The sequence below is a fragment of the Lytechinus variegatus genome, chromosome 15 (genome assembly GCF_018143015.1).
Source record: "Lytechinus variegatus isolate NC3 chromosome 15, Lvar_3.0, whole genome shotgun sequence".
Lineage (NCBI taxonomy): Eukaryota > Metazoa > Echinodermata > Echinoidea > Temnopleuroida > Toxopneustidae > Lytechinus > Lytechinus variegatus.
In genome coordinates, this window is record NC_054754.1 from 16,215,485 (window position 1) to 16,226,792 (window position 11,308).

Sequence of the window (11,308 nt, forward strand, 5' to 3'; positions counted from 1 at the left end):
ATTGTTGACCCATTCTACCTCCATGTTTGTTCATTTTGTTTATGTTTGACTGTTGTTGTTTTTTTTCAAAAGAGAACCGTTGGGGGTTTGGGGAGTGCCGACATACTGAATCCCGTCAAAATCAAAATATTGTGCGGGTTTGAAGGGACATTGTCCATTAAAAAAAAATGTCTTTGAACATTTTATTTTCCAGGCTCTCCGCGATGCTATGAAAGAGCCCGAACGAAGGGACAGCATGATGTCACTGTCATCGGGATGCTCAGAAGCAATGGTCGACATGGCCCAGGCAAAAACCGAGAAGAAACCGAAATGGCTGGACGAAGCTGATATGGAACTTCAACCGCTGGTCCCGCCTGTCGTGAACACGACGCGAGAGGAGGCTCCGACATCCCCACCTAACGGCATCCACGCCAACCAACTCCGCTTCATTGACGAGGACGATGCGCTAGGAACACACAGAAACACAGAAGTATAGTATTTAGACGTATTACTTCGGCCTGCTGTCAAACTCTTGCGATGTTTCTGCTATTTTCTATCTTGCAAATCCAGTAGAACTTCTATCTTCAGTCTAGACCAGACTTTGGCTGTTTCTCTTGTATAATGCCATGCTTGATCAGAAATCTTCTTCTACTATTCAAAATGTAGTCGAGACTCACCTTTCTTACTCTCTGGTGTGCCGCGAACGAAAATATGCCTGATTTGTAGCACGTGATCAGAATGGAATGTGTGTTATTAGCCGGTAGTGTATGCTTTTCTGACGTCACAACTTGTGCTCTTTTTACCATGACGTAACAAAGTGTGTCACCCGTCAATACTTCTTAAATGTGTGTATAGAGTGTATGCCTATCAATATGAGAATGGATTTCGTAGATTATTATTTCTCTTTGTAGAAAGTGGTAGATAAACTTTTCGATATTCTATTACTTTCAGATATCTTCATCTTTTTTGCTCTTAAAACCCGACTTTCAGCTTTTTTGTGTACACTGCAAAAACCCCGGTGTTGATTAAACACCAGCCCGGAATCTATATGTCCACACCAGCGAAGTATTGATACAACATACTAATTGGTGTTGTATAAACACCTGTCTGGTGCTATAGACCAATACCAAACCGGTGTTGTTTAACACTTTTCTGGTGTGGACATATGGATTCCGGGCTGGTGTTAAATCAACACAAGAGTTTTTGCAGTGTAGCTGCTTTTTTCAATTATTGAGTGCTTATATCTACCACATAGATTGTCCTAGCATCTACTGTATAATGTTCAAATTTAGAAATTCGAATAATTGGTATTCAGTCCTGTTGAAAATCTGTCCTTTGTTTTTTTTTTTTCATTTCGCTAAAATGTATTGATATACATCAAATTCTATCCGATGTGAAATCGTTCAAATACACGACAACATTTCAAAAACCTAATTTTGATCACCAACTCCGTATTATGTAAGAGGCGAGAAGAATATGTAATTTATATCATTACTACGACAGTGCGTACAAAAAAAACCGGGACAGTTTTGAAAGTCTATCAAAACTTTGTTTCAAATTAAGATGTCAATAGATGCTCTGAAGTCGTATCTTTCAAATGCCATTTGAAGGTTTGTTCATCCTTGGAACGTTTTTGTCAGGAGTTAAAAAAAAAGGCTTGCGCCAAATGGCAAAAATGAAAAAGTATTGACGATCAGACCTTCTGCTACTCAGCAGACTCCCTCTTAAGCTTTTCATTATCTTTGCCCTAATTTTCGAATCATGCTTTCAAAATCCATTTACAACGCATTAATTTACATAAATTGTTTTGTATTTTCATTTTAATATCTTTTAGCATTCCTTCATAAATAAGAAAAAAAATGTTTGCCAACCCAAGCAAGGAGATTTGCATTATCAATGGGCGAGCTTGTAATTTATTCGAATCCTTTTGTTATGTAAAACAAAGGTTATGGTGACTTTAAAAGTCATAAAATCCTAAATGAGAAGGGGACATTGATTCCTTGAACAAGTTAAATTGTGTGTTTTGTGCTTGACAGGGTGTGGGAGAATTTTTTAATGGGGTGCTGATTTGAATTCGACATGCAAAACAAAAGAGTTTTCGCTATAAAATTGGGGTAATTTTTGTTCAATATTTACATTTTAACATACGTAACAGGGGTGCTGCCTATGATGAATTATACACGGATCACTTCCGGGGAAATCTTGGTGGGGTGGGAGTTCAGCACCCCCAGCACTCTTCTTTTTAGGGCCATGGTGCTTGACAGGACAATATTAATTCTAACAGGAAAAGTTTCATGTCTTTCAAATGCACCATACCGTTTGTTTCACATTACAAAAGGATTTGGATAAATTACAAGCTCGCCCATTTTGGTAATGCAAATCTCCTTGCTTCGGTTGACAAATATCTTTTTTCTTGGTTAGGAATTAGGAATGCTTATAAAGATGACGTAGTAACATGAAAATACAAAACAATTCAAGTAATTGCTTTTTAAATGGATTTCGAAAGCATTATTCGAAAAATATGGCAAAGATAATGAAAAGCTTAAGAGGAAGTCTGCTGATTAACAAGATGTCTGATCGTAAACATTATCTAATTTTCTGTCATTTGGCGCAAGCCTTTTTTTTACCCCTGACAAAAAGATCCCGTGTGCGCTCAAGCATGAACAAAACTTATTCCTTTCGCTTTCAGAAGATAAAACTTCAGAGCATCTGTTTACATCACAAACTACATATCATGATTTGAAACAAAATTTTCATACACTTTTGAAAATTGTCCCGTTTTGTGTTTTTTTATACGCACTGTATATCTTTATTCTCTTTATTCAGTTATTTATCAGATTTAACGCAGGAATGATATTTCTTGGAATTATGTGTCAAAATAAATCATAAAGCATGCGGTTTAGATGCAACTGATTTTGATAGTTTCATCTTCTTCTGTCTTGGTCGGCAATTCCCTTGAAATAGATTTAATAGTAAATTTTCGAAAACTTTCTTTGCGAAAAAAATTATATACCCTTAATTGCCTTATGTCCCATTTACTCAATGAATACTATAATTACACAATTCATTACATTGGCTATATAGTTAATTATCATTATCATGTTCAAGTTCATTATCATGTCAAGACTAATTTTGTTCATACCGAAATTAGGGCCACATTTGAAAAAAAGACGCTGCAACGACAAAACGTGTTCATTTACCAAAACTCAACGATCCATGTAATATAATGATAATAATAATAATGATAATAATTACAATAATAATAATAATAATAATAATGTTGTTTTATTTCAAGACTATTTGCAACATGAGCTGAATTGTACAGAGCTTTTACTTGTTAAAAAAAAAGAAAATATAACTGCAGTAATACTTGAATACTTGATAAAAAAATAATATCGAAATAGATTATACAAAGCATGAAGGAATGTCATATCAATGATATGATACCTTTGGGGTGATTCAGTTGTTTTAAATGATTATAGATAATTGCAGAAATTTCAAAATTTGCTTAAATATGACAATTATGTCAAGTGACGGTAAAAGAAGCAGATGAAAATATTTTCATGAATAATGATTGTTTAAAACGTTGATGGTCAATAATTTGCGAGTTCTGTTTTTATTCTACTGTCAGGTTTAGTATGATATATGATGGTCTATGTTATGTTATTCGGAGGTCAGAGGATTAAAAGCTTTTTAGACAGATTCAGCTATGATTTTGTTTACATACTTTTGTTTTATTTCCTTCTCGAATAGGCATAATGACGGCCTCATCAATAACTGTTGATGATGTTTCCTGATTGGTCAGCAGGCATCACGTGATCTACCACTGCCGTGACTCTTACATTCGCTTTGTACAAACACTGGGCAATAAAATGGCTTTTCATTTTGATACTTTATTTGAATACAAATAGTGACGTAAAGTAATAAAAAATAATAATTTCATGATAAAAACTAAGTTAGGATCGATATTTGGGATCTGCGAGATATGATTGTTCTTTTGTTTTCAACATTTTCAAGTTTGCATTGTAAACGGATAGATCTACAGTGTGTATTCGTATGCCTACATTTCATTCTTTGGACCCATTCTTCTTCCGCATTTTATTATTGATTTGTTCTATTTAGCGCACAAATAATGCTAAACGTAAAGTGCTTCTCATGAATATTACTTCTCTAGAGGCCAATTTTTGTTGCGATCGAGGGATTTTTATAGTAGCCTAAACATATTTGAAAAAAAAATGAAGTGTTTAAGATTCATATAATGATATAATGCATAATACGTATGAGCTTATTATGTCATTGCCATTGATATACAGATCAGTTTTCATCCCCTACTCATGTATTGATTCACTGGATTGCTCAATTATGCACAGCAAAAACTGTAATGTTAACCGGTGTACATAGAGGACCACACCAGTTATTTTACACCGGTGTTAAATTGGTGGTGTTAGTTTTACACCTATAGGTGTTATCACAACACTTTTTGTTGTTACATTTACACTCTTTGGTGTTATGTTTAATCTCTAGGGTGTAATTTAACACCTCAGGGTGTCGTCCTCTATTAACACCTATTGGTGTCAGTGTTAACACCGCAGTTTTTAGAGTGTGCCTAAGCCAGTCATTGGAATCAAGTTTATCTTCGAATAGGCGCCATCCACGCCATAATTTTTTTTTCTTTTTTTCTTTACCTATCGACTTTTGTAATCGACAAGCATGGTATTGCCTTAAAAGTATATTTTCTTCATTTTCCATCGGGAAACTTATGTGTTTACTGTTTGGAATAACCGAAAATAACTCCGGGAATGTTATATCCTTGGAGCCAGCAAAAGACATTCTTCACTTCGACCTGATTTTCGGGTAATTTCGGAGACGAAGATTTTCCGAGATTCCGTGAGAGAGAAAAAAATGTCTTTTGATAATATTGGGAAAAAAATGTTGTCCTGTCCAGAACGGATAAGTGCCGGAATGCTTTTTATTTATTTATCTATTTATTTATTTATTCATTTATGTATTTATTTATTTATTTAACATCTTTATACAGTGTAACCAATTCAGCTATACACGATACAAGATAAAAAGCTGGTTTGCAATCGGGCCCTGTTAATCAAAATACATACAAATTACAAAGTACATAATATGCAAAATATACAAGAAATAAATCTCTAAAAATCCCAACCCTCATGACTCTACCATGAATATTATTTTAAATGATTGGATTTAAAAGCAACAACAATGTACATCAACAGACGTTTGAAGACGAATTTAGTGATATCATGCTCCCAGCACGTCCGTGGCTAGACGTGGGTTGACGAATTGAGTAGAGACCACTTTCGTTTATTATTTATCGAGATTACTTTTGTGGTTGGAGAAAAAGTGCGCATTCTTGCTCTAAATTATCTTTGCTTTTGCAGGGATTTCGATTTTGTGACAGCAATATTTTGATTGAATTATTATGCAGTATGTAACTATATTGTTGCTATTCCGATGTGTACATATATTTCATAGTTCTTTTCTTAGCGTGTATGGCTAATGTATGATTTATTATTATAAGCAACGAATATTTTGAATTGCTTTGTTAGTCTTGATAATATTTTTGATTATTATGAAATTCTTGCAATCAATTTAAAGTGATTTTGAGTTGAATTCGTGTATTTTTCCCCTTTCTTTGTTCGAATTTCTCAATACATTAAAGTGAGACATGGGTTTGTTTTTAGATTTTTTTATACTTGAAATAACGGAGAGCGAATTTGGCTTTGAAATGTCTAAATATTCTATGACCTTTCTATATATGTATTCCAAATGTAGGTAAAACAATGCATTGATTATAGCTACCATCATGAATATATATCCATCGTGTTCCAAGCTTCATTTAAAGCAATTTTGATTATGATTTATTGGTCATTGCACAAACACTATTTTCAGTTCAGTAACTAAATGGTTTTGTTTTTATTTCAATGTAATCTATTGACAGCAACTAATGAGCTACAGGGCGGATCAGGGAAATCATTAAACAGGGCGTACACAATATCTGTAAAAATAGGGATATACCGTACAATATTTGCTTACATTAAAATTGTTAATGCACCAACTACAATTGTTTGACAAACCCACTTTGGTTTGTCATAATTATGCGCCATGCATTCGTTCATAAAGTTATTCATACATCTACGAACATATTCGTAAGAGTCAACGGCGAATCCAGGGGACCAAGAGACTCGGGGCCCGCTGCCCCTGGAAGATCCACCAATGCATATATAAGAAGACAATGCACTGGCCCACCGCCCTGGATCGATGATGCCTTCTTTTTTTCTTGTCAGAATTTGTTGTTCCTGCCCCAGCTCCCCCTCATGAGCCCACGCATGTATGTGCGACTACAATGCAAATTTCAACCATAAGACACATTGCTTGCACTATAAAGGATATTACACATATATTTCTAAATTTTGTAGAATTTGGTAGCTCAGTATCGAATCTGAACAGATTAAATGAAATCAATCTATAGATTTTATAATAATTATGAAGTGAAACGAATATCATTATGAACTAAGAAACACCACGCCTTTGAAAATATAGATATATTTTTGTAAGGGAGATATAAAAACACTTGAAATCTAACGGCGAGGGATAAATTAAACAATACAGTGCGCGTTCAACAATATATAATGTCAAAAGCGGTCAAAATCATGAATGCTTCTTATAAGGAGAATTTTTTACATTAAAGTTGCTCTCAGTTATCTCCTGTTGGATGACACACTGTTCGAAAATTAATCCTTAAAATAAAAGAAGTTCCTGCAGCAGAGTCTCGAGAACACCTGTAATCTTACCAGATTTCGTAATCTTACAGGAAATTGGTATTTGGTGCCATGGAATCTTACAAATTTCCTCAAATAAAACACCTTTTCCCCCTTTTAACAGGCCTGTTCTGTTAAATTGCAGAAAATTTCCTGCTATATGAATTTACAGAATGATTTTGTTATTGCTTTCTGCAAAATATTTTTTCTGTAAAATCACGGTTTTTAACAGTGCAGTCCAACAAGGCAAGGTTTGGTTAATGCTTGAACGACTTCTTAGTCTGGCCCAGGCAATCAAAAATGGCTTGCGCCAAAATGAAAGAAATCAATCAATCAGAAAGCAGCAGTACCCTTAATCAAAGTATATTGATTTGAGATAATGCTGTACTATAATTTCAGTTGTTTTTATGTATGATTGATAATTATTCATACGTAATTGCTTTCCTTATTAGTGAGAACTTTACCATATATTTTGTTCAATCTTGAATAAAGAAAAGTACTAACATAAAAGCAAATATATTATAACTATAATGATAATTGACGCATAATCCCAACAAAGCACTGCTGCCTTCATTGCCAAATTCTTCATTTTCAATTCGTAAAGCTATTTTTGATACTCTGGACCAAGATTGTAGGCATTCGCTCAAGCTTGACGTTTGCCTTTTGGTGTTTTTCTTTAAAAGAGACTTACTTTAAGTATTTATCAATACTAAAAGACCTAATATAATTTTGACAGATTTTCAGCGGGGGTGAAATATTTTCACACTCAACGTATCATCAAAACTATGTCATAATTTATATTATTAGGATTTATTTTTTTCAGCATTCTGCAGCTTTTTAATATTCGCTAAGACATTGTTTTGTGTGAATTTGCCAGTTTCTTTTTTAGTACAGCGGCACCACCAGTCAGAAATAGATTTTACTGTATGATTGCGAAAGGAAATGTCGAAATTAGGATTTTTTGAAAGTTATTTTGAAATTTGGGGCAGTGCAAAGGCGAATATAAAATACTATACAGCAATACAAACGAATATGACTTTTTTTATTCGCGTATTTCGTCGGGACTAGTTTAGCAATATTCATAATCGTGTTACAAATTTCATTGTTGTTCTCGCTCGTCCCTTTTTCTCCTCATATTGAACCCTCCCTCTCTTCCCCTTCCCTTCCCCGCCTCCCCCCCCCCCCACATCTCTATATCTTTCATCAATCTGTGTCATTTTTATTTTCTCTTGATTAGCCCGAGGACTCTTCCGAAAGTGTTTATCATTGCTAATTAATTCGTATTTAAAATTTGAACCATTGTCCTCTTAGTTAAAATGTATTCTCTTTAGTTATGTAGACCTATTCCGATTTTAGTTATTGTATATTTCTGTGTATTGACATTCTTTTGAGAGATATGACACTGATTTACTTTATAAAGATGAACATAATGTTGACTGTACTATAATTTTAGGGTATATTCATGTATATATTTCTTGCGGATTGTAATTTACATTATTATATAAATCTACCTAAGTTTTCTTGCAGTAATGATTTTGAAAATGTATATGAAAATTTATCTAAAATATTGGTATAATGTGTTTTGAATTGAATGTCGTATAGTATACTCATAGGGATATATTTGTATCACACATAGCGCTCTTTCAATGTTATGTAGTAACCAAGAAAGAAACAAATTCTCTTTATATTAATGTTTAATCAATTTAAGACAACTTGTATGAAACGATATACAAGGTGCTTAAGATCGCGGGTATCATATTAAACTTTATCATATTCAATAAAAACAATGTTCCCTCTTCGAAGTTACTTGTGTTCAAATCATTTCATGTTTTTTGGAGGAAAGGGGTAGAAAGAGAGAGAGAGAGTTGAAAAGACAAGAAACATGATGAAAGTTTCATAGTGCAAGTTGAATTGAATGAATACAGAAAATCAAACAAGCAAGGCTGAATATCTCAATGATGTAAGATAGTATGATATTTTTCTCGCTTTATTTCAGAGAACAGTTATCTACACAGAATAGGCTGTGTGTGGACACGATGACGCCACCTTTACATAACAAATTTTAATTTTGCTACTCAAAGGCATTTTTCTACGATTAATGGATTGATGGTACCCCCCCCCCCCTGAGGGGCCAAACAGACCATTAATATGACAACTATGCAACCATACATCTATCGTAGATTTGTCTAATAAATGTATAGTTTTAACCAATCAGGGGCCCGTAACACAAATCTTAGCAATGATCGTAGAACATTTTTTTACGATTGATGGCGGATCCAGGGGGGCACAGGGGGCACGTGCCCCCCCCCCCCCCTTTAAAAGCAAGATTAAAATTTGTAATGTAAAAATGCCATTAGAGAGATGTGCCCCCTCTTTTGGAATTGAAGACCTTTTTTTGGCTTGTTAATTTTTTTCGGGTACGAAATATCCTTAATTTGTGGTTGATTTTTTTTTTTTGGGGGGGTTGCGTGTCAAAATTTTGCTCCGAAAAATTTGCCCCCCCCCCCACCGTTGGAAAATCCTGGATCCGCCCCTGATGTCCACACCAGAGAAATGTTAAACAACACCAGTATCGTTTTGGTCTAACACCAGATAGGTGTTTATACAACAACAATTAGTATCGGTTTGATCATGGTGTTGTTTCAATACTTATCTGATGTGGACATACTGTATATAGATTCCGGGCTGGTGTTACATCAACACCGGATATTTTGCAGTGCGCCAACCTCTGTGTTATGGGACCCAGAACACAAGAAACTATACATCTTTACATCTATCCTACTGACCCAAGCCAAGATCATTTAGTTGCATGCTTGTATAGTGGGCGGGCCAAACTGCCATTATTCCGCCCACTTTACTTAACACTTTACATCCCTGAATCCATGCCAGTCCAGCCAATGACATCATGATTCATACTACCGTATCAGGACATCTATCCCCATGGACATCCACCCCTGGATATCCACCCCCGGATAACCACCCTCTAGGACAAGCACCCCCTAGGACATCTACTCCCGGACATTTACCCCGGACATCTACCCCGGTCATCTACCTCCGGACAAAGGAAGGAAAGGAATAAAACAAAAAAGAAGAAGGATATGAGGAGAAAGAAACGTGAATAAAATAAGAAGAATAAGGGAATACTAGCAAGTAGAACATGTTTGTGTCATTATATAAAATGAAAATTTCGCCCGCGCTCCGTGCTCGCAGTCTCCGTTAAGTGAGATAATATAGTTTGAATCAGAGGATAATATGGTTTTAAAAGTTACCATTTTTAAGTAAATGTGCACAGATTATTCTGTTCGCGATTCGAGTTTGCAGTATTTTGTATAAGCGTGATACTCATCCCGATCGTGATCACCAAATTGCCTTAAAAAATTCAGTTTTCACCTTGGAAAATGAACAAATTTCAGCTCGAGCTTCGCGCTCGCAATGCCTTTTCGATAAGATATAATTACTCAAGAGACTTAAATGGAGCTTGAATTATTCAGTTATGAATTAAATAAACGAATCATTATTCAGCTCGCGCTGATCACTCGAATTATTTGATTCATGAAAATACCTCTCCTTTTCGTGCATGCAATATGTCCTCAAAAAGATGCCTTTTCAGGATCCCTTTTGATCATCCTCATTTTATATTACATTTTATTGAAGACTTTGTCTCTCGCTGACGCTTGCATTAATTGTAACAAATGTAATAACACATGCATCATGTTACAAAAAGTGATTAAAATGTTCCTTTCGATCGGATATCGAACACGTTTTAACTCGCGCTTCGCGTTCGCATATTTGTTTGGAAAATACTCATCCTTTTAATCATTGCCAAATATGAATAAAATGTCCTGTTTTTAAGTCGGAACATCAACAATTTCCAGCTCTCGTTTTTCGTGCGCATTATTTAAAATAGTGGGACACGTATCCTCCTGGATTCCTTAAAATGTTATGCCATTGTAATCATAAGTGACGAAAGCATGGGAGAGGGGGGGGGCTAGAGGACGCATCCCCTCCAAATATCCTCAGAGAATAAAATAAAACAAAGAAAGTAGGAAAAGATCAATGAAAGAAAGAAAATAAAGAAAGAAAGAAAGGAAGGAAGGAAGAAAGGAAGGAAGGAGGAAAGAAAGAAAGAAAGAAAGAATGAAAGAAAGAAAGAAAGAAAGAAAGAAAAAAAGAAAGAAAGAAAGAAAGAAAACACAGTGTTACAGATTGAGGTTATTGGGCAGTGAAAAGTACATCAAACCGCTAAGGTATTCGCGTTAACAAATATATAACAAAATAGCAATATTAAGGTCACAAAATAAGCAGTGAAAATGAATAACATAACATATTGTTCATTTAACGAAAAGACTTCCCATTTCATGTTGAAAATGTATGGAAGCTTAAAAGTGCCACCGAGATGTTGAGATAATTATCTCATCATGTTGACATCTTGTAGAAGAGATGATGAGATGACAAGATCCCGGATCTCATCATGTTGACATCTTGTAGAAGAGATGATGAGATGACAAGATCCCGGATCTCATCATGTCGACATCTTGTAG

The 11,308-nt window shown here is 34.9% G+C and overlaps 1 protein-coding gene across 2 annotated transcripts in view; it reads left to right on the plus strand.

Annotated features, from left to right (window-relative positions):
* The window catches only part of LOC121428682 (short transient receptor potential channel 4-like), a 42,450-nt gene extending 38,033 nt beyond the window's left edge, over nucleotides 1-4,417 (plus strand). Inside the window, exons 15-16 of one of the 2 annotated variants that reach the window (XM_041625483.1) lie at nucleotides 194-469; nucleotides 3,733-4,417. In XM_041625483.1, coding sequence (XP_041481417.1) covers nucleotides 194-469; nucleotides 3,733-3,738 — 282 coding nt within the window. In that variant the 3' untranslated portion in view covers nucleotides 3,739-4,417. Of the gene's footprint in view, nucleotides 1-193; nucleotides 2,846-3,732 lie in introns of those variants that run through there. The other variant, XM_041625482.1, reaches the window with a different exon arrangement.
* The last annotated feature ends 6,891 nt before the right edge of the window (nucleotides 4,418-11,308 follow it).